At 29.3% G+C, this 26,391-nt stretch overlaps 1 protein-coding gene across 1 annotated transcript; it reads right to left on the reverse strand.

Moving 5' to 3' along the window:
• Nucleotides 1-16,118: 16,118 nt before the first annotated feature.
• Nucleotides 16,119-18,242, reverse strand: LOC145102174 (WRKY transcription factor 6-like). Its single transcript, XM_079039551.1, has 4 exons — nucleotides 17,901-18,242; nucleotides 17,686-17,778; nucleotides 17,160-17,594; nucleotides 16,119-17,006 (listed from the first exon to the last, which is right to left on the reverse strand). Exons 1-4 carry the CDS (start codon nucleotides 18,144-18,146, stop codon nucleotides 16,215-16,217), a joined length of 1,566 nt encoding a protein of 521 aa, XP_078895677.1. The 5' UTR covers nucleotides 18,147-18,242; the 3' UTR covers nucleotides 16,119-16,214.
• Nucleotides 18,243-26,391: the final 8,149 nt, after the last annotated feature.

The raw sequence follows: 26,391 nt of genomic DNA on the forward strand, positions 1-26,391 counted from the left end.
CACAAGTTCACTAAACCATATGGTGTATGTATGTTGTCACGATATGTTTTGTGCATTACTTATTTAAATCAATAGTTGTGCTGAAGGAAAAAGAAAGTATGTGATTGGACTAATTGTTGAATTGAAGAAGGGAAATATTTATTTTGTTTGATTTGGAATCACTAAAAATATGTATACATGGATGTTCTAAATTCAAAATAGCTAGATGTACATAAAATTTTCAACTTTATTGAAGTGTTCTGAAAAACTATATGATGGAAGTTAAGTTTACATCTTAAAGTAAGAGAAGATGAGTATTCTATTACATGTGTAATTTCATGGTAAATAAACTATTATATTTCTTAAAATAAGAAAAAAAAAAACGTAAAGTACGATAAAAAGATATCGGGACTAAATGGAGTATAAGATTTTAAGGGGAAATTTTATATATATCATTCTAAACTTTAAGTATTACGTCAATACTCTTATAAAATTTAAAAATTGCGTATACGTCATTATAAAACTTTAATATTTACCTATATCCAAACTTACATTTTAATTAAAATTAAACTAATATAATATTAAAAAAGTTATTTAAAATTCCAAATCACAAATGGTGTTACAAAAATACCCTTCTAAATACAAAATTTAGATTAAACCATTTAATTAGGATTAGGGATTTGAAAAGCTTCAAATCGTTTTCTTTTACTTCCTCTTTTTTATCCTACCATGGCTTTTGTTTTTCTCCCTTTATTCCCTGCAACGTCGTTCTTCTTAGTGAGTGGACAGTCACGGTGGCTTCGTTGCAACATGCAGTCACATCGCCCTAGGTAGAAGAAGAGAGGAAGTTCTTTGGGCACTCGTTATTAGATAGAGAAGTATCTGAACTTGTTGAATAATATTAGCACACTGAAGTGATTGCTCTGGCCAAATCAATTTGGATCAAATTCAAATCGTTAGTTTAGAACTGATTTTAGTGTATATGTGTAAAGTTCATTAGAAGTTTATTGTTTTTGGATCTTTGAAAAAAAATTGTGATTATTTTGTATTTAGAAAATTAACATTTGAGCAATTCAAGATATTAACAATATTTGCAAAAGTTTCAATGTTTAATGATAGTGTATATTAAAGTTAAGTAACATGTCTGGACATTAAACATTATGACCAAATTTACGTTAATATCATAGCCTTATCAGATCCTACGTCCGTACACAAGAATGGGTAACTTCTAGTTGCTTCTAGTGGTGACCCTCTTCCTAATCTAATCTATGTAATAAAAAAACATGAAACGCAAATTAAGCATGATTAATTTAGACAATGTAATTTGTTGAAAATCTATATAAATATCGAGTCCAGTGGTGATTGGTGTCTAACCTAATTGATAGAAGTTGTAAAGGTTATCTTTGCACTTATTATGCTTTTAATATAGGTAAATAAATTATTGTGATTTAGGTTTTTGCTATTACAATTTACACATGATTGTAACAAGATACGACATTACATGTTCTCTTCAGAGTAAGAAGATGCGAACTGATTGCATTCATAGAGACGAGATACATGATGAAGAAGACGATAGACGCACATTGAAGGCGGCGCCATAACTGATTAAAGAGATATACGTAATCTAGCAAGGAATATTTTTTTTTCAGAATCTATGGATTTAATTTGTAAAGGGTATTTTGACAAACTCATATATAATTTCAAAACTTAGTGAAGTTCTTTAATATAATCCTAATTAAAAAATGATTTTGAATGTAAATGCAATTTGTATAGTTTAGATGGATATCTACGTAATTTTAAAGTTTATAAGAATATTAACGTAATACTTAAAGTTTAGAGGATATATATGAAATTTCCCTACTTTTAATTTTTAATGTATCATGTTGAATCTGATATTTTCTCCCGTTTGAAGTTGATAAACTAAATGACATTTTACTTTGTGGGTTTGAGTTATCTTCTGTTCAGGGCACACAAAGAAAGCATCATGACGTAAATACCTAATACTTTAAACACATATTTGTTAATTTCTATTGGCTCTACGTTTGAATACGAAGACATCAACATCTTATGTATTTTAATTTCTAATGGGGTAGCGCCCCACCTCTAGCTAAGGTCGTTATATGTCAAAACGATACATCATAATGAACGAATTAATCACATTATGTCGCCCTCCGATAATAGTTTGAGATTAGGGTTATTAACAAAAAGGATCACTTTTAAGTTTAGAATAAAGAGATTTCACCAATTATTTATTTATTTTTTTACCGAAATAACCTATTTTGTAGGAACGAAGCATCATGGATCAAAATATATAATACATTAGTTTATTTTATGTGGAAATTGGGTCGGTATGTTTAAAATTATTGTATAGACAAAAAAAAAATTTCAACAAAAGTTGCAATGTATTTTGGATTGTAACTATTCCTAAATTAATATAATAAGTAAAATAAACATAATATTTTAAAATAGATTTTTAAAAACTTTTTTGTATATAACATTGAAGTTTTATTGGTCAAATTACCAATTTTGTTTAAAATCAGTAACTTTAATCTTTTTCTATATTATACTAATAATAAAATAACATATAATTGTCTGTCGTGTTTAAAAATCAGTTCTCGCAAAATTATTTCATTTTGAATTTGAATTGAATTTTATTCTTTGAAAGTGTTAAAAGACAAACATTATATATTTTAAAATAAAGTTAGTTGTTTAAACTTTAAACACTAATAAGATTTATATGCTTAAAAAAACACGAAATACATAAATTTAAAATAGTAAAATAAAGATTATTTTGAGGATATATATATATATATATATATATATATATATATATATATATATATATATAAATGTGAAGTGATTCGTACACAAAAGTTTTTTGTCATACACAACAATTCATGTATTATATAGTTGTACAATACCACATTTTAAAGCATCAATTGTTATGTACAGATCAGCTCGCTATCGAAATTAAACTTCAAAAAAGACAACTTTTTTACGAAAATTTAATTATAGGTTGTTGGGATTTTGTGAGGTATAATATTTTGAAACATATCTTTTATAAATTTACTTATTTTTTTATTATTAATGCTTTTAAAATATCAATGTTTAATTATGATTTTTAAATTATTAACTTATTCTATTAACTAATACCATAAAGTATTCTATGTTTAATGAAAATTTGGATATATATCACAGATTGCAAGTTAGTTGTTAGAACAAGTAGAATTTGCGTTGGAGATCTGGATACCAACATGGATCGTGTGAACAATTTCCGAACTGATATTTCTATCATATGCTTGAGTTACAAGAAATTCAGTCCAATATAATCCAAGAGGACACTTACGATTCTAGGCATAGAAATCGTAAGCCAAATTGCTAGAAAGATTATGTGAGTGTTTAAAGAAAAACGAGAGCTAATTTTCGTGTGTCTCTTCTAAAAGGAAAATTCGTTTATATATAGTAAACGAGATTAGAGTTTCATTAGGGTTGGACCGTCATCAATTGTTTTGCAAGCAAGTTAGGGTAATCTGAATTTTAATGAGGATTTAGGGTTTCCAAAACTTATGAGTTTCGTTAGTTTTATCATAATCACCCTTAAGAATCTAAATTTCTCACTATGTTCCCATATGTAAAATTCAGAGAGGTTTTGGGGCACTGCCCCTCTACCCCGCCCAGGGCTCTGCCCCTTGGACCCCGCTAGGGGCGATGCCCCTAGACCCCGCCAAAGGAGTGCCGACCCTTTGGAAACCCCGGACCCAGGGGCGCTGCCCCCGAACCCCCGACTTATCGTCGAACCGGCTTATAATTTTATCTTATATATGCGTGCACTCCGCACAAACCCGTACATATATTAGAGTACAAATTATTAAGCCCTTTAGCTCACATGTTAGTTCTAGTTACATAAAATTACATGGTGACACTAAAATCACCAACTAGTTATCCGAAATTACTATATTAATTTTTTATGTAATAAAACTCTTATAATTCTGGTACATATGCGAAAAACAGAACCATACATTACACACAAAAACTCTAATATTAAATTTTTTATTATTTAATTTTGTTATCAAGAAATATTAAAGACAATCATTATGACATAGATAACAATTTTCAAATTAGGGTAAAGATTTTTGTTTTAAAGTTTGAACGACAATTGATTCAAAATAAGTGGATTTAATTGATATGGATATAATAAGATGCCTTAGAAGTGTGCCATGTGGCAAATAATGATACTAGAAAATAGACGGGCGGCATATTAATGTTTCGTTTATTAGAAGAGGTATATATATATATATATATATATATATATATATATATATATATATATGTATATATATATATCCCTTTCATTTATATCAAATACTTTTAAAAAATCTCATTATACACGTATTCAAAATGACCAATTTGAAATGTCTAATATTACTCATTTTTAAATCAAATGTTATATTTTAAGCCATTGTATCTTACTATCTTATCTACTTCTCATTTAGTATAGATCCTTAAGTTTTTTTTATACATTTCAATAAGAAAATTTTGGGATGACATGGATACATGGTTTGGGAACTAGACCTAAATTGTGAGTTCCTTGTTAGTAGTATTAGGTACTTTATTGATTATTGGAAGTTCCTATGTGAATGTGTAGCACAAGGTGTAAGTATATCACTATAAAATCAATGTTCTTATGTGACATGTTTAGTAATATAGAATTCCAACTAAGAAAAATTTGGTAGCTAGACATGTTAATGTCTTGTAGTTTATGTTCTTCTTGTGATCTTCAACAAGAAGATGTAAATTATGTGTTTTTGTTTTCTGATGTGGTGATTCCATCATAGATGTGAATTGCTATGTGGGTAGATCTTAGTTTTCATTCTCATGTTAATATTGTTGAGCTAGTGTCATGGGTGGAAACAATATGTATTATAAATGTGAAGAGGGAAGCCTTTGAGGTGGTTATACTATTGGCTTTATGAATATTATGGAGATACATAAATAATGTTGTTTTTCTATCAGAATCTAGTATTTGAGAAAGTTTTAGTTAGCTTGTTTGATTTGTTGTCTAATAGACATAGAAAAGCTAGAATTACTTGGTCATTATGGTTACAAAACTCAATTCTATATATCTGTTGTATCTATTTGGCCCTAGCAACTTGCTAATGGCTTTTTATATTAAAATTTTAGTTTAAAAAAATCAATAAAAAACTAAACATCTTTTTTTTCTTCCAAATTTCTTAATTGTTCTTCAGATTTCAGAATTGTTCTTGATATTTCAGAATATTTTATACGTCTAATATCACTCATTTTACAATTAAAATGTTACTTTTAAGACTCTATATGTATCTACTTCTCATTTGCTTTAAACTTTTTGATATGTTTCAATAAAAAAATAAATTATTTTCTTAAATTTTTGGAATTGTTCATTGTGTTTCGAACTTTTTCTTGAAATTACGAAGTAAAATGTTTTTTTATCCGGATTTTGAAATAGTCCACTGTAACAACTAATGGCGTGGTTATACCAAGAAACCTACCACATTAAGATGATTTGTCATTTTCTTTGTTGAATCCATCTTCATAAATGAACGTCATCTCCAAATCTTTAATCCAAACCAAATACTCTTGTATTTTTTTTTCAGCACTTAACAAAGACAATAATTTGTCAACAAATAAGAAAACATCAATTGCAATCGTACCAACACCATCATCATTGACACCATATCGAAGTGTTTTTCACAACATCTCAATTCAAATGATACCTTTTCTCTAACATCTCAACACATACTTGACATGAATATCATTGATTTTGTAGGACCTAAATACACAAAATATATGCTGGTATAATATACCAACATGCTCAAATGTCATGCAACTACAACAGAATTCATGCTCGGTCCTATTAATTTTATATTGAAAGTTTAATAAAATGTGTAGTTTAAACATTTAAAATAAGAATATATGATATTGTTTGTGATGTAATATATTATCAAAATCATCATCGACATCATCCTCCTCTTCATTTTGATTAAAAGTATTATACAGGTTCAGTTTATTCTTCTCCTAAACAATGGTAACAACATCAAACAAATTTTCAACATTTTTGCTGATTTGAAAACAAGATATGACTGAATGTTTAATTTTCTTCTGTACCAAACGAAATAGAATGTGTATAGTGCTTATATGCATTGACTCCAATACTCAAATGTGAAGACATCCTACGATACTTATCATTGTCCTTAAGATCAAATACACTTTGGTTGTGTATCTGCTTTTCCATAGCCCCTTTAAAAGCAATCTTGAAATTGACCAAATTACTACCATCAATATTATAAGTTTGGAATGGAGCAATTGAACTCTCATAACATGAAGTTGTTCACATTAATCCTGCCATTGCTATGTGTTCAAAATATACATGAATATGAAAGTGTCTTAATTAAAACATATGAATAACCATTTGTTATCCTTCAACTTTAATTCGTTAATGAACATGTTTCATCATATCCTCCCTCAAGATGAACTTGATCAAGCTTGGAGTTCTATATAAGGGAATTGAATTTCCTCTTAAATTTAGCACTGTTATATCATCCCAACATACCTAAATAATTAAAAATTAAGGTTAAATATTTTTTAAAAATTCTAAATAGAATTATGTAACATAAAATGTGATTCATATAAGAAAACATTCATTTATATACATAGATCAAACAGAAAAATGGTAATTTAATACCTTATTTTGTTGCTTCGATGTAACATGCCATATATATAGACGATGATTGGACTAATCAAATACATTTTCAATCGCTTTCTTCATCGTTGCATCCTAATATGGTAACACTAAAACATGTTTCTTAAAAGCTCAACTTAAAGATTCTAATAATCACACATAATATTCCATATCCTCATGAATTAAAAGTCCAACTCCAAAAGTAACATATCTCTTATGATTATCAGTCCCCCGTAAATGGAACAAACAAAATATCATACATAAAACATACACAATAGACAAAATTATGAAAAATGTGTAAAGAGAGTATAAAATAACTCAATCAAATAACATTGCATATCCGTTTTGAAAGTAGGATCAAATGAAAGAATGTCACCAAACTCTTTATAATGTAGCTTTCAAGTTTTATCCCCCAAAAATATAGCTTCCAGCCTCTTGACATTAGTTTTATACTCAAAATAAAAGTTACTAACATGCTTCATTTTATCTTTCATATTATCAATTAGATATTTTGCATCAGTGCCACCAATATGATAATGCAAGTCACATGCAAATTTTTTGAAATCATTGACATAACCATAATGGTAATTGTAACCTCAATATAATCCATCAACTAGCCTACATGCTATGATACACTTATATTCTGACTTGACATCTTAAATATGGAATTTGTTTGTATATATAATCAAATTTGTTTAGTGAGATACAAATGAATATTCTCCCTCGTGTAAAGTTGATGATCATGTCTCTTATCTACATCATAAAGTTTAAATTATGTTGGATCGATTATGATTCTACACTTAATACCAACATGACATCTATAATGATGCATATTAACTCTTTTTTTTGACATATTGTTAGAACCCAAAGTATCAACAGAGCAGTGTTTGGATCCCTTTGATGATTACATACAAAATATATCAATGTTGTGTAACCATTGATATTCTTCAGAGTTGATTTCCTAACATTAAAACCACTTTCAACCATGTAATAATAATACTTAGCCTTGAGATGTTCATAAGATGGATATGTAGCCCACAAAATAGGTCTTACCATCTGGAATTAGGGTATCCAATGAATATGGCCACCAGGAGATTGATATTGGTTACTACTAGATGATTTATCAATAATATTATTACTGAATAATACAATACACAAAATACCCAAAACATAGTGAATACTAGAATTAACAACAATTGATATTAGATAATAGTTAAACAAATAGATGACATGTACCCTTTGGAGTATGTGGACGTTTACAATCACTAAAAGGATCCTCTTCAGCTGTATGTGAAACGTCCCCATATACTAGTAAAATTTTTATTTTTTAAAACACCCAAAAGCGAACAACTGATTGTTTCCAACACCAAGAAATGTAAAAAATATTCTCAAACATCAGAGTAAATCAAGTAAAAAGTGTGGAACAATTTTCAGGGGATGCTGAGCGGTCATGTCGGACCCTTCCCTTTGGAACCAGACATACCAGAAACATTTAAACCACAAAACCGTGAGCACAAAGCTTATGGAGTTCCCCAAAATACCTCATACCATACATAACATAACAGATCTATCTCAACCCCAAGTGAATGCTATGGGCCAAATCATAGTCTTATCATCACTTTCTACTATGGCCCAAATCATGTTCTTTATTTGTACAATAAGTAAAAAATACTAATAATTGTGTTAACTTATACAAGTTAAAATCTTTGAAAATCATGAGTGCTTCTTTCTTGTTCTATAAAAAACACGAATCCAAAATGAAGGTTTGTATATTCTTAATCATTTTTCTCTCCATATTAATCTACAAACTCTAGCAATATGATCTAGATATGTAAACCATCTATAATAAGTATAATTAAGTATCATTAATGAGAAAACTCTTGATTTGTAGTAACTAATTAGTTGAAAATTAATATATAACTTAAAAACTCCTTAATTGTAATGATTAATTAGTTGAAAGTTGAAAAGTTAGAGTTTCAAATCAATAAGTATATATATATATATATATATATATATATATATATATATACACACACACACACACAGAGAGAGAGAGAGAGAGTTAGGTTCATATATATTCTATAATTATTGTGTGAACTTATGACTCGTTCTCACCCAATCATTTGATAAGGGTACGATGGTAATTTGACATATGAATTAATTAATTAATTTTAAATAGTGATCCTATATTTACGTTAATTGAGATTAAAAAGGGATTTGATTTCAAAACTACCAAATATAAAATAAGCCTAATTTTGGAGGTTCAATTGCGGTAAATTGATTCATGCATATTACTCATCATAGTCTTTCCATCTCGTCTTCGTCCTCATCACTATCGCTGATGTTTCAAACCTCTTCGTCTCCAACTCCAATGACCAGAGATACGTCTATTTCCTAACAGATAACCTCCAGAAAGCAATCTTCACCACCAGTAAAGGTCCGCCATTAGCACCTTCTGTTTTGGTCACCATCCTACATTCTCTAGGTATGTTTTTTACATACGATTTTATTCATCTTCTTTCTTTCTCCCATCTTCATCTACGATGAATCCAAAATCTAATCGATTAAACCTTGAGTTTTTTTACTGTATTGTTCCATAGAAAAGCCCTAAAACCATAGTTATTCTAATGTCTCCTACTTCACTTTTAATATCTTTTTTTTTATTCCAATAAAGAAAAGCTTGGAGCTTGATTAGGTGTTTGTTTTAACTGTGTCAATTTCAAGAATCTTGGATTTTCTTGTTAATATGATGAAGGTGTGACATAAAAGAGTTATTCCTAGGTGTTTGCTTTATTGGTATTTAACAGAGAAATGATTGACTAAGGATTAAGTATGGTTTTTTTAATCTGACATTTGTGGTTGATTATATATTTGGTTTTGAATTGCTTAAGTGTCATATTATTTAAGAGTGAACCAAATTGGTTTATTATAAAGTTTCATTCTTAAAGAATGGTATATATATGTAATAATCAATATTCATATAATAAAAAAACACATGCTTAAAGCATGCTTACTTTTGTATAATATAACAGTGGATTATGAAAACTGGTTCCATGCTTATTTATGTTTAATATCAATTGTAGAATACAGATTTATGAAATTGATTATACAATAAGATATATAAAAATGGATTCTTAACTACTTTGTTTTACTTTTGTAGTTGCAGATGTAACACAAGAAACACCACAACAAGCATCAATAGATTTACAAGCAGAACCTCTATAACAACTGTCATTGAAAGAATTGTTTAAACAAGAAGAACAACAAATAAAAATTCAAGGGGAATAAAACTTGTGTTTTGAAAACAGTAATTTTGTTTGTTTTTGTTTTATTTAATGTATTTGGTTTTTGAAACTAATAGAATGATAGATGTTGATAACCTTTATATAATATTATTTCTGAAAATGAAAATATGAAATTGGTATGATTTAAAATTCATTCTTGAAGCATAATAATTTGATTTTTGTACATTCATTCTTGAAGAACCTTAGATGTGATAACATGGTTATTAGAATAAATATAACCAAAGATATATTCTTCCAAAATAAGCATAACCATACACATGCTTGAAGAATGTGATATGTATATAAATATAAAGAATAGAAATAGTGTTCATATTTTCATAGAATGCTTTGTCAAATTCTATTTTTTTTTTATTTTTTATATTATTCTCTTAAGAATATGTCAACTTTGCAATAATAATAATTGTTACTTTGATGCAAATTACTATTATTAACAAATATGCATGCATATTCTTTAAGAATATTAATTCTCAAACAATCATTTGATTACATTCATATTCTTTTAAGAATGAAAGGACACGTTCAATGATCTTAAAGTGCTTTTATTTAAAAAAAAAATTGTTAGCTTATATGAAATTATTAAAAATATAAATCCCTAAATAATAACAACTTCCTTACTTTGTGCTGAATAAGAATGTCTATAATGCCCTCAGGAACAAGTATAAAGCAATGTTACTATGTGATGTATGACACGGTAACTACGGTATACCACATCAATCTTATTCATTAAGAATTATAATCCGACGGTCCAAATCTAGTCATACATTCACACAATAACTGTAATTCATATTTAATCCTAACCCTATATATATATATATATATATATATATATATATATATATATATATATATATATATATATATATATATATATTAGGTGAATGCCCGCGCGTTGCGCAGAAATACCTATATAGTGGAAGTCTTTACAAATATATGATTTTTTGAATATAACAATAACGTTGTTGTTAAATTTGATATAATAATTTGCATATACTAAATTGATATAATATATTGATTATTTTGAATTATATGATCATATATACATTTATTATAATTTCATAATCTCAATCGTTTGAGTGACTTCTACCCACGACTTACACATGAATAAAATTAAATATAATATATGATTTGATGTTATTTATAGTTGTTTTTATTGTTAATTAATTTTTTAAAATTTATTTGCTTAATGTTTTAATTTCTATCATTATAATTATTTAAAACATCAAACAATGTTTTTTATTTTAAAGCTAACAATATAATCATTTATATAGAGTTGTTTTTAACTATTGTTATTGTAAGTTATTTTAAGCTACTTATTTGGAAACTTTTAACGATTATAAAAATATATTTAAGAAATATTTTAGTTAAATTGAAATTACAATTTAGTTTTTGCTTTTATCACTACAATTTATCACTTTTAACTATTTACAAAATATTCTTTAGTTTTTTTAAATGGATCTGAAATTTATATTTGAGTTGACATTGTAATGCGCAGAAACACCTATATAGTTGAAGTCTTTACAAATATATATTTTTTAAAATATATATAACACTAACGTTGTTGTTAAATTTGATATAATAATTCGTATATTAATTTGATATAATATATTGATTATTTTCAATTATATGATAATATATAAATCTATTATAGCGTTATAATCTCAATCGTTTGAATGACTTCTACTCGCGAGTTACACATCAATAAAATTAAATATTATATATGGTTTAATATTATTTATAGTTGTTATTTTTAACTAATTTTTTAAAATTTATTTGCTTGATGTTTTAATTTCTATTATTATAATTATTTAAAACATCAAACATTATTTTTTGATTTTAAAGGTAACAATATAATCATTTATATAGAGTTATTTTTAACTATTGTTATTATAAGTTATTTTAAGCTACTTATTTGAAAAGTTTTAACGATTATATAAATATATTTAGGAAATATTTTAGCTAAACTAATATTACAATTTAGTTTTTGCATTTATCACTATAATTTATCACTTCTAACTATTTACAAAATATTATTTGGTTTTTTTAGTGGAACTGAACATTATATTTAAGTTGACACTGTAATGTTATATTTAAATTAACAATTTAAGTATTTTGTCTAAACTGTTCAAAAATTACAACTTTAAAATGATAATGGTTTACATGCAACAACATTTTAAATCTAATAAATTAAGTATAATATGTTAAAATTTAAAGACATAATTTTATAAATAGAAGTAAAGATATTATTTTAAAATTGAAATTTACTCTATTTATGATTACACTTTAGCTTTGATATCTATTTAACATTATTAACCAACTTACAATCATTATTAGAAATACACTATAATTTATCATTTTTAACTATTTATAAAATAATCTTTGGGTTGTTTAAGTTAAATAAAATTTATATTTAAGTTGAGCCTATAATGTTATATTTTAATTAATAATTTAAGTATTTTATACAAATTGTTCAAAAATTATACCTTTAAAATGATAATGGTTTACATCCAACAATATATTAAAACTAATAAATTAAGTATAATATGTTAAAAGTTAAAAAGCATAATTTTATAAGTAGAATTAAAGATATTATTTTAATATTGAAATTTAGTTTATATATGAATACACTTTAGATTTGATATTTATTTAACCTAATTACCAAATTATAATTATTATTATAAAGAAATTGAAAAGTCATGGGAGTTTCAAATGAATGTGGTGAAAGAAAAAAAGAATGGGGGTTTCAAATGCATGAGATTCAAGAAAAAATGCTAGGTTTATAAGTATGTATGATATATATATATATATATATATATATATATATATATATATATGTGTATATATCATACTATACAATACTTAGAGACATTTTTTCTATCACAATAATCATTTAAAACTTCTATGTCTTTTCATATTTCTTTCTAATAATGATTCCATAATATCTATTAAAACCTACATAACTTTTCACTAGCATCTAATTAACAACTATCACTCAATAGTTTTTTAACTTATGGTACTTAATGGTTCTTATGACACCAATTGATTAACATTGAGATATATATAGTTCACAATGATAGATTTTTATTAGAATGGTTTAAAGAGTTGTGTGAGTGGTTGAAAGGTAGATTAGAAACTCCATACAAAAAGATTGTTGATTTTATGATCCAAAAATAATATGATTCAAAAAATGTATAAACAGAAAATATTATGATCATTAATATTCTTCTTATTTAAAATTTTATAATTGTTAAACATTAAAAACTCAAACTTATATTTAGTTTAAAAAATCAAAAAGATAAAAAAAATCAAAAAAATCCCTACTATCTTCAAGTATGTAGTAAAGATATTAAAAAAAAGTAAATCACACAATTCGTCCCTGGTCCAAATGTTAAACTGCACGTTCTGTCCCTATTTTCAAAAATTAACTTGAAACGTCCCTGTATTATCTTTTTTCACTCGGGTTGTCCCTATGGACATGAAATGACTATTTTGCCCTTAATAATTTCTTTTTTAAATTTTCTTTTGTTAATTTATAATTTTTAGATTAAAAAAACAAAAAGAAAAAAATCACTACCCAAGAATACCCTAACTCCTTCCTTGATTTCCTTCTGCCCATTCCTTTCCCTCTTTGTCATTTGCCTCCATCCCCGTTCAAAACCCTAGACCCACATGCATCTCCGTTTGAAATACGAGAATCTGAGGTACAGAGAGGTGCAAGCGACGATGATTCAGTTGATGGTGAACACTAGATGGTTCGACGATGGCGGTACATTTCGAAGACATGATCATCTTCTTCGAGTTTGCTTCTCATTTGGGAGTTGAAGCCATGTCCATGATTGCTCTACATTTTAAAGCAGACCGCCTGAAGTTAATCCCAACCCTCTCTTTCTCGATTCTAGTTCACTACAGATCAAGATTAGAGAACTACCTCTTTAATTTGGACTTTATTTATCTCAGTGAAGTGAAGTGAGACAATGAATTGCAGGTTATGGTGTAATAAATTATCGAACAAGAGACAATGGTGATGGTGATTGCAGAGTTGGTGGTTCCACTGGAGACTGTAGTGATGAGGCGGCGTTGGTGGTTCCACCGAAGGCTGTAATGATGACGATCCTCCATATCCTGAAATTGTCTACAACTCTGTCACCAGAGATTGCGATTACATCTGGTAGTTATAGTGGTTGGAAAATGGTATTATTCATTTGCTATAGATGTACCTGCGAGGTATGGAGTATCACTTTAGAGGGTGGTGGTATACGAAGGTGGTATTTTGGTGGTGATGATGGTGGGTCGAGATTCTACAAGTGGTGTTTGAAGTGATCATAGGTGGGTTTTACGGAGGAGGTTGTTGGAGGTGATGTTGCTGGTTAGGTGGTTAATGGAGGTTCATGATTAGTTTTTGGCTAGTGTCTGTACAAGAGGGTGGCGATGTGAAGTAGGTGGTGGTTTGTGGTTCTTTTCCGGCACATGTATCATAAGGAGGAGGTGAAATGGGTGCCTCGATGGACGGAGGGTGGTGGTCTTGAGCTTTGAACCAGGGAGTGGAGTGGAGTGAAATGAGGGTAGATTTTCCGATGGCGGCTCAGATTTCTGGTGATCTTGGTGGTGGTTAAGTGTTCTTCAATAAGAGAGAGAGAGAGAAAGAGAAAGAGAGAGCGAAAGAGAGAGAGAGAGAGAGAGAGAGAGAGAGAAAGAGAGAAAAGAAAGAAAGAAAGAGAGGGAGAGAGAGAGAGAGAGACATAGAGAGATTAGGTGGACCTATAATTTTATTTAAATATTTTTAATAATTAAAAATAATAAAAAATGATAAAAATAAATTAAAAATAAAATTGCAAATGGCATTATAATCATTTTATGTCTCGCAAAGGATTAATCGTATAAATTTAAACTAATGAGTGATGAAACGTACAAAGTTTAATTAAATAAGAGATGATCCGACTTAGTTTTTGAAAATAAGGACTGAACGTGCAATTTAGCATTTGGACTGGGGACAAATCATGTAATTTACTCTAAAAAAACAAAAATAATAAAAAAAAAAATTAAAAACATTAAAACCGAGCATACATCTATTTAAAAATTTTGATTTTTCTTAATAAAAAACAAAAAAATAATAATAATAAAACAAAAAAAACAAAATAAATGAAAGAGAAAAAAACTAATTTAAATGATGTTCCATGGACGTTTATCACACATTATTATTCCCTCCGGTCCGTATTACGTTTCATGCACATGTGTAGTGTGCGAACGCGTCACGACCAAGTAAATGAGTTTGATGTGTCCTTGACAAAATACTTGCTATAGAACAGTTATCGCGGTTCCTACCAAATTTTGGATTACTATCGGATATATATATATATATATATATATATATATATATATATATATATATATATATATATATATATATATATATGAGCTGTAAATAGACGAAAACAACTAATTACGTGTCAAACGAACCAACCAACCAATTTGGCCGAAGTTGTTGACTCCCATATCTTTAAACCTTTTGTTTTTCGTAAAAAGAACATGTGACCATTGAACTTCTTCCAAGTCGTTTTTGTTTCTTGTGGTGTTTTTCAACTTGGGGTCCTTCAACTTTGGCCTATACAATCAATGAAGAAAAGGGACCTTTTATTTCTCCTATAACAAGTCCCTTTTTCCAAGTCCAAACATTAGTTATCCAATTACGAATAACACTTTTAATTCCAACTTGGTGTCATTTAAAATAAGTTGAGCGACATTTCTGACCGTCACTGACCAACCATTCACATAGCTAACTTACCAAAAATAATTTGTAAAAATGCATGAGAAGAAAAAGAAAGATGATCTCAAAACTCGAACTTCATTAAAAACCTAACTTGTGAACTTTCACTTCAATACTATTTATAAACATCCATGCATGTAGCAAAGTAGTGTTATTCACCTATGACCTATCACATTACTTATTATGCAGTCCATAAATAAGATGTTTTGTTTTGATGAGATCTAGCTTTTCTTTATATATATTCCTGATCAATTTCCATTCGTGCATTGTTTTACATAAATGCATGAATATATAAACGATAAATATTAATGTTTTTACGTGGAAAAAGTAAAACAATAACGTTATTACAAAATCATAAAAAAGGGTAATTAACATTAATAAGTACTTGTACATATCCCGAAAAAATTGTAACTAAAAGAAGAAAAGAATTTTTTTTTCAACTATGCAATGTTCAATTCCCATAGTGATTGCTATCCTTGTGATTGTTGGTGGTGGTGTGCGATGTAGTAGTGGTGGTAGTGGTATTGCCACCACTCATGATAGAGGAGATTGCCGCCGCTAGAGCAGCCGTGAAGTTTGGATCGGCGGTGATGGCTGCAGTAGCAGCACTAAGAGAATCACTAAACGATGTGTTCACTTGTCCCTTGAATTGTGGTGGTGTCACATGGTGAGCTCGTAGTTGATTAGACTCCATATCATGCGATAACTGAAGACCAGAGAATCTTGATTGGTTATAAACCCCAACATCACCATTTCCAGGGATCGATTGTAACGGAATTGCCATTCCTGGTTGGAAATTTTGCGATGACATATGGTGTGGAACTTGAAATTGATTCGAATTATTAATTCTTTGGTATTGATTCGGGTTATGTGTTAGGTCTAAAGTAATGGTTGGAAATGGTGCAGATGCAGATATGGTCGCTATACTTGATGCATTTGGTAGAATCGATCGAGCTAACACATTTTGATTCATCAAACCATCGGCACTAGATATTGAACCGGAAAGTAACATGCTAGCTGCCGCCGATGTGGTGGAGGCCATGGCCAACGCTGCTGGTGGTAGAGGGTGGTTGTGGGTGCCTTCATAGGTGGTTATTAAAATCGTCTGATCGTCAACACATCTTTGAACTTGCTTTCTCACCGGACAACCAACCGCCATTGTACAACGATAGTATGCACGTGGACATGGGTTCCCTTTCGCCATTTTTTGTCCGTACTTTCTCCATTGACAACCATCGGTGATCTAGAATGATATCATTAAGAACTTGATTAATTATCATGAAAATTCAAAAACTTGAAAACATTAGAGAATCTCATTGAAATGGGTTCAGGGTTCAAAAACATTGAAAGGAAACCCTAATTCCGAAAAGAATATAAATTTGGATCTAATTATTACCATAGGTGCTTCTGATCGAGCTCGTACGGATACACGAGCTTTTCGCATGGTGGGGTCATTAGCTTGCTCGATGTTCTTGGTGGTGTTCAATTTAGGGATCTTGTTAGAAACCCAAGTGTCTGAATCTGGGGTGTTCTCTCGACCTGTTCTCTTTCCATTTTTTGATAATTCGATTGCGTTCAAAGTGGAGCCTGATTGAGTTCTTTCTTCTGATGATGAAGAATCATGAGAAGTTGGAGGTAAATGATTGAGTTGTTGAGGAACTGGTTTTTGATCTTGAAGAACGATTTGTTTTGATGAATTTTGTTGTTTTTGTATTTCGTTTGCGATATGCATTTGCAAAGCCGTGTAGTTATTGCTAACTTGTGATAACATCCCTCTTAACCTTTGATTCTCCGTGTTCATTTTCTCTAGCTCAACTTGTAATATTGTTAACTGAAAGTCAATTCAAGAAAATTAAATTAGAGAGAATATGTAGAAAAAAATATATTTTTTTTAAGATCTCAATTCATTTGGTGATCCATACCTTGTTCTTAGCTTGTTTATCATCACCGGATGATGAAACTCCATCATCCACAGATGATTGATCACTATTAGTCGTATGCAGATGCAAACCTGTCTATAATCACGAATCAAAGTTACATAATTAGATCAAAGATTTCAATAAAACTTATATATGTTATATAATGGAAGCTTTTCATGAATACAAACAAATAGATCGATCAAAGAATTTACACTTACGTTTACATCTAATTCAGTCGCATGAGAAATATTCTCTTTCTTGACAACAATCTGATCATCATTTGACTTGGACGTAGAGAAGAAGTCGACCTCACTCAAGACTTTCCGATTAGAATTCTTCTCATCGGTCATCTTCGGAGACACGCCGGAAAACATGGCAGGCTTCACCGGAAAATTCCAACGTGGAGATAACAATTCAAGAGGCTCAGAAGTATCCAGGGTTAATCCCCATCCAGCTTTGCCCATATAAAATCAAGAAACAAAAGGTGAATTCCAGAGAGAGATAAAGGGTACGTGTTTATGTGAATGTAATTGGTTTCTGCAAGTGTTTGAATGGTGGAAGGAAGAAGGATATAAATAAAGAAAACAAGAGAAGGTTAAAGACCAAAAGTTTGACTTTTTCGTTTTCTTATTTAGAGTGTGTGACTGTGTGTCTCTGTGGGACCCAAAAGAGAGCAAGTCTTTGGCAAAGCTGACGACCACGTTTACAGATCTCAATTGTGGACTTTTGACTCCTTCCCCATCAGCTTCCGGTAGCTGGTAAACGCTCTCTTTAATTTTTTTTTTTCTTTTTTTCTATTAATTATTTTTCTTATTTATTTATATTTATTTGAAAATGTAAAAATGGAAACCTCTTTTGTAAACACTCTTCCCATTTATACACCAAATATTTCTTGTATGTGATTATCTATCCACGTATTGTAAGTATAACAATTATTTTTTAAAAGATTTTTATGATGAAATTTACGTCTGTTATGATCCTTGTGAGTAAATTTGTTGTCTAATGTGTACGCAATAAGATTGTATTCTAGAACTTAAATAACAAATTCATAACAGTTGTTTTATATATAGAATATAACATTTATTAAACAACTTTGAATAAATTTATTAAATATAAAATAAAGTCATTGTACATCTAGTTTCATTAACAAAAACCAATTGGTCATTTGTTTTATTTTACATTAAGTATCATTTATTTGTAAAAATACATCAAGTAGGATAATGTGAGTTTAATTACTTAAAAGCAATTGTACTTTCTGTCGAGTTAGCATCATACATTTATATAATGACACTTAATTAGGATGGGCGAAATATATTTTGGCAAGAGATAAGAAAAAATAATAATTAAAAAAAAAAAGACCCGTCAATATCTAACTCCATGATTAGCTTCCAAACTTCAAGGTAAACCCTTCTTGTTATCGAGACAAGAAAAGAACATATATACCTTAATTTAATTAATCTTTCTATGTGACATTAACTAGGTGATAGACATATATCAACACGGGATCGAAGATATTGATTTTAGAATTAGGTTTCTAAAAACCATAACTTCCATTGCTTATAAATTGTAGTTATACTACACAATTATGTTAAAAAAAACAATTTTGATGGTAGGTTAATCTTTTAGATTTGGTGGGTGTTTAGATAATCAATGGAAATCATACCAAAAAAAACCATTTCAAAATACGTGTCACCAATGTTTTAATAATCGGTTACCAATGTTTTAAAAATCGGTTTTTTAGTTGAACCGATATGGTGACCGGTTTACGGTTTAACCGGTTTCTATAGTTTTTATGTTTTTTTTTTCTATTTTCCTACACATACATACATATATAAACCATGAATTTGATGTCTACAAATTCAAACATTAAAAATACACATAAAAATAAGTTGTAGATGAATCCAAATACATTAAAATAACACATAATCATAAGTTTAGTGTTTTACATCAATCCATATACGTCAAAAAGAAAATAAAGTATAATGCTGTAACAAAATATAGTTTTAAATGAATACAAACACATCAAAAAACTTTATAATATTTATCATATGTTTTTATTTAGAGAAAACTAAATAGATATGAAAAAATAAACACCAAAGTTTATTATGTAAATTGTTCTTTTTCATGTGTGTTTATTCGGTTTAACCGGTTCAACCAGTTTATTTTGACCGGTTCAACCGGTTTTTTCTAAGAACCGGCCAATTCAATCCGGTTCAGAAATCAATGCAAAACCGATGATAGTTGAACTGCTCCCTCCCCCGATTCCCGGTCCAACCGGTTTGACCGGTCGGTTCAAACCGGTTTTTAAAACATTGCGTGTCATCGCAAACATCATTCATGACAAATTCTTATAACAATTTTATATTTCTATCATGCATCAGCATATTTGATGTTTAACATTGGTTAGGCGAATTTAACAGAATAATCCTCCATTTTGTTAAGTGTATGTTAGATGGACCATGCAGACTTAGATTATGCCTCGGTCTAAGTATCAGAGTCAGATGAGTGTTACGATACTTGAAGGATACTTTCGAGGTTGTGTTATGCTTTAGAAGAAAATGGATAGTCTTGGAAGGTTTTGCTAATGTTGATTCGGGGGTTGTATGGATTTGGGAAAGAGCATAACCAGGTATGTAATCACAATCGAAGGTACATCAGTCAATTAGATATCTAGGTTACAAAACAGTGTTGCTCTTTTAACCATAGAAACAGGATACATGGTGATTATAGAATCAAGCAAAGAGTTTATATAGTTGAAGAACTTCCTATTTTAACTTGGGATGCAACATGCGACTGTGTATTGCATTGTGACAATCAGAGTGCAATCTACTTGGCAAAGAATCAGGTATTTCACATTTAGATGAAACACATTCATATGAGCTACCACATTATCTGAGAACTGATAAATGATGGGACTCTTAATATGGGGAAAATCTTTGGTACGAAGAATCCAACAATTATGTTTACCAACGTGGTGACTATAAAAAGGTTAAAGTTGTGCATGTCTTCAACTGACCTTCCAGGAACTTGAATAAAAAGAATGAAATAGATAGAGATGGAGGTTATATGGTTCTATTTTGGATGATATCGGATATGTTCATCATCCTAACAATCAGATTGTAATCCACTTGGCAAAGAATCTGGTATTTCACATTTAGACGAAACACATTCATATCAGGTACCATGTTATCTGAGAACTGATAAATGATGAAACTCTCAATATGAAGAAAATCCATGGTACGAAAAATTCCACAAACATGTTTACCAACGTGGTAACTATAAGAAAGTTGAACGTTGTTTAAGCAACAAGCAGTCATCAGTGCTCAAGTAGCAAGGCTCAGTCCGAAATTTTATCAGCTCACTTCAACTGACAAAAGTTGGCTCGGTTTTCTTGGAGAGCAAGTTTGAGTCACAAGGTTAGTTTGCCAGATTATTCAAACTTTCAGGATTAGCCTTTATTGATACTTGTAGGTCAACTGACTAATATTTATATTCATGAATTCATGATGCATAGTATCGAATCCTTATAATTTTACGGCAGAATCAATAAAACTATATCTTGTGTTTGCCGTGGAAATAGCCAATCATCCCGATCATGTGAACCATATACTTTGTCATAGATTTTTGAGGGTTACAGACTTAGAGTAGGCTTTGGTCCTTTAGGTTAAAAGTTCCTAAAGATCTAATTTAATCATCCTACAAAAGTTTATAAAAGTACATATACAAAAATAATAAATGATTACACCAAATTACTAATCTATATATCGTTATAACATGCTAGGATTTGGCCACACATACCCTTGTTTCGTTGTTCTGGCTTTTGCAAGTTTTCTGAAGCTGATGCTTGTTTTCTGGAGAGTTTTCCATTGAGGAAATAAAAAAAATAAAAAAATGCAGTATGGTCGTGTGGTGGGGATAAGTCTCCCGGACCGGATGGTTTCACTTCTAAATTTCTCAAAAAATACTAGGATTTATTAAAAGATGATATCGTGATGATGGTTAAATACTTTGAAGTAGAAAACAAGCTTACTAATGGATGCAACTCTTTGTTTATTTCTCTGGCCGCCAAGTCCAAAGACCCAATTCACTTCGGGGATGTCAGACTTATAAGCTTGATTGGATCCCTATACAAAATCATCGCAGGAAGGAATATTCTCGAGGGTCTGATGGTGGTCAATGAGCTCTGCTCCTGGGCAAAAGCGAAGGGAAGAAAGATGCTCCTTTTCAAGGAGGATTTTAACAAAGCATTTGATTATGTGAATTAGGTATTTCTTGACTCAATTATGGAACAAAAGTGTTTTGGGAATAAATAGCAAAATTGGATTCGTAATTGTTTGGAATCGGGAAGAGCATCGGTAATTATCAATGGAAGCCCGACAAGTGAATTATCAATGGCAAAAGGGGTGAGACAAGGCGAACCACTTTCCCCATTCCTCTTCATCATTGCGATGGAAGGGTTACACTTGGCGATGAAGACAACAATTGAAAAAGGATTTTTTTGACAGGATAAATTTCCCAAACTCTAACATTTGTTTGTCTCATCTATTTTATGCAAACGAGACATTATTCATTGGAGAATGGTCGAGGCGTAACATTGCTAATTTGGCAAGGATCTTGAGATGCTTTTATGTTTCGTCCGGTTTGAAAGTTAACTTTAGCAATTGTAAAGTGTTTGGAGTTGGAGCGTCCCCTAGTGAAGTATCAAATTTGTCTGCTCCCCTTGGTTGTGACCTATCATCTCTCCCGTTCACTTACCTCGACATTCATGTGGGAGAAAACATGAACTTGAAGAGTGCTTGGAGGCCGATTATTGAAAAATTCAATTCCAAACTCTCGTCTTGGAAAGCAAAATTGCTTAGCTTTGGAGGTAGAGTAACTCTAGCAAAGACGGTTCTTGGTAACTCCCACTTATTTTATGTCAATCTTTGTTGCTCCTAAAGTAGTCATTAATACCCTAGAGAAAATTAGAAGGAGATTTATTTGTAGTAGTAAACTCGAAAGAAAAAGTATTAGTTGGGCTGCATGGGAAACACTTATAGCTCCAAAAGGGGTAGGTGGTATTGGACTAGGTTCCATCAAAGGCCTCAACATTTCTTTGTTAGCCAAGTGGATGTGGCGCTTGAAATCAGATCATTCTGTCATGTAGGCGAAAGTCATTCGGTGTATTCATGGCTTAGATGGAAGACATTGGTCTAGTTTTTCCAATAGATCTAGCACTCGTGTTTGGAGGAATATAGTCAGAATTCATCCTTCTCCAAAGAATTTCAATATTGACTCTAATGAAATTATACACTGGGACTCAATAAAATGCCGTTGGGCTTTCGGTTTCGTGATCAACAATCGCTTCTCTGTGAACTCGTTACGTGAACGGATCGAATTAGCGGGTCACGTAGTTAGCGATGAACCATTCGAGTGGTGTAAGGAGGTACTGTTTAAGATTCTATGCTTCATATGACGAGTGAATATGGGTAGAATCCCATCATCAGTTGAGTACAAACTTAGGGGGGTAACAGTTACATCGATAACATGTGGCTCATGTAACCTTGTGGAGGAGTCAAGCGACCACATTTTTCTCTTATGCCCATTAGTGAAGGTTGTTATGGACTCGATCCTATCTTGGTGTGAAATCTCGCACGGTGGTTTTAAATTGGTGAAGGATATGCTACTTTACGTATCGCGATGGTCTCGATGCAAAAAGAAAAGAAGTTTGTTGAATGTGATCTTATGTGGGATTTTGTGGTGTATTTGGATTGATAGAAACAAAAGGGTTTTCAAAAACATACCATTCGTTCCGGCGAATACTGTGAAAAGAATAAAGTCGACAACATTCATTTGGTGCAAACATAAGGGGTCGTTTAAAAACATTGACCGAAGAGTTTGGAATTTATGTCATTTTCTTTGCTTGTAATTTCTCTTGTTTTACCTTTTCTTGTTTTGTACTTTTTCCCCTCGCATCCTCTTGAGGTGAGTGTTTTAATATATTTGCTGTTTAAAAAAAAATGAAAAGAATAAATAATAAATGTGAAAAGTAGATAAAAAAAAATTCCTATAAACATAAAATCTCAGTATCTTAATTGTAAAATATATGTGAATGGCCAGTATTACAACAAATGCTTTAAATTAGTCGTCGGCATGTAATTAAGTGTACATGTTGGTTTTCAAAATCAGTCGTTCATTGTATTGAATCTGCCGTCTATTAAAGAAAGGAATGGACTTTAGTAACGATATCGTTTTCACTAGTTAGGCATGCAATAAATATTGTGGACGCTCATATAACAATTGAAATAGTATCTCCTCTAAAGCGTAATTGTGCTTTCTTTTTTCATGAGCCCGTGACATTTAGAACGTTTAAGCAGAAACGTGATTTACAAGAAACACGAACTCACGATTATAGGAATTTGAGACATGTGATCCCACGTACATGTATTACTAAAATGATACGTAAAAGAAATCTATTGTATGTTAGGTTTTGTTTCGTATGAATTTTGTAACTTTTGTCTAGAAAAAGAAAATATCGATCAAAAGTTTGTCAAACTTGTATACCGGGTGTGATGGACTTTTGATACAAGTGGAAAAGTGTGTGCATGAAGAAGACATGTTGGTTATATACGTCAAATCAATGAACAAATTCATTTGTTTTGATTATAAAGCAAATAAAATAATTCAACCTTTAATAAAGGCCGACATGCATATTCCTTTTTTCATCTTACTACTTAATTAGCATATGGTTTTTGATTTTTCTCTAAAGAAAAACTTTAAAATAACGAAGTTTTATAAACACAAACCAAAACAGTTTGTTGTTATTGCTATCCATATGTCCGATTACAAATTTAAGTTATTGCGTATTGTCTTGTATATTTGATTACAACTTTACATTAAAAAGGACCTAAAAGTGTTCATAGCATATTATATTAGTAAACCTAGGCGAGAGTGTGTCTTATATATATATATATATATATATATATATATATATATATATATATATATATATATATATATATATATATATATATATATATATATATATATATATATATAATATATATATATATATATATATATATATATATATATATATATATATATATATTATATATATATATATATATATATATATATATATATATATATATATATATATATGTGTTGTCATGTTTTCATTGGTTCAAATATGTGTTGCCCTAATCATTCATTTTTCATATAACTCTTCCCTATATATATATATATATATATATATATATATATATATATATATATATATATATATATAAATGAAGCATTTTTCCTTTCACCATATTCATTTGAAACTCCCATTACTTTTCAATTTATTTTTAATAATGATTATAAATTGGTTAATAAGGTAAAATAAATATAAAACCTAAAGTGTAATCATATATAAACTAAATTTCAATATTAAAAGAATATATTTTCTTCTACTTATAAAGATATGCTTTTAACTTTTAGCATATTATACTTAATTTATTAGGCCTGATATGTTGTTGTATGTAAACCATTATCATTTTAAAGCTACAACTTTTGAACAATTTGTATAAAATACTTAAATTGTTAATTTAAATATAATCTTACATGATCAACTTAAATATAAATTTTAGTTCAACTTAAACAACCCAAAGAATATTTTGTGAATAGTTAAACGTGATAAATTATAGTGTATTTCTAATAATGATTATAAATTGGTTAATAAGGTTAAATAAGTATCAAACCTAAAGTGTAATCGTAAATAAACTAAATTTCAATATTAAAATAATATTTTTACTTCTACTTATAAAATTATGTCTTTAACGTTTAACATATTATACTTAATTTATTATATTTAATATATTGTTGTATGTAAATCATTATCAGCTTAAAGCTACAACTTTTGAACTATTTGAAAAAAATACTTAAATTGTTAATTTAAATATAACATTACAGGGTCAACTTCAATATAAATTTCAGTTTCACTTAAAAAACCCAAAGAATATTTTATGAATAGTTAAAAGTGATAAATTGTAGTGCTAAATACAAAAACTAAATTGTAATATCAATTTAACTAAAATATTTTTAAAGATATTTTTATAATCGTTAAAAGTTTTCAAATAAGTAGCTTAAAATAACTTACAATAACAATATTTAAATACAACTAGATAAATGATTATATTGTTACCTTTAAAATAAATAAAAAAACTGCTTGATATTTTAAATAATTACAATGATAGAAATTAAAACATCAAACAAATAAATTTTAAAAAATTAATTAACAATAACAACAACTATAAATAACTTCAAACCATATATTATATTTAATTTTATTCACTAGTAACCCGCGGGTAGAGGTCATTCAAAAGATTAAGATTATGTAGTTTTAATAGATGTATATATTATCATATAATTTAAAATAGTCAATATATTATATCAACTTAGTATACAAATTATTATATCAAATTCAACAATATTATTGTTATATTTAAAAAAAACATATATTTGTAAAGATTTCAGCTATATACATGCTTCTGCGCAACGCACGGGCATTCGCCTAGTATTTTATAAAGCAATCATTTTTCCTTGAACCTTATGCATTTGAAACTCCCAAGGCTATTCAACTTATATTTTTACTCAAATCATATTCATTTGAAACCTCCTATTTAAATGATTATCACTCAAAAGTCTCTTAATAATTATTAACTATTCAAAAGTTTTATAACTTAT

Source organism: Lactuca serriola, chromosome 4 (assembly GCF_051521515.1).
Source record: "Lactuca serriola cultivar US96UC23 chromosome 4, Lser_US96UC23_V15, whole genome shotgun sequence".
NCBI classification, from domain to species: Eukaryota; Viridiplantae; Streptophyta; class Magnoliopsida; order Asterales; family Asteraceae; genus Lactuca; species Lactuca serriola.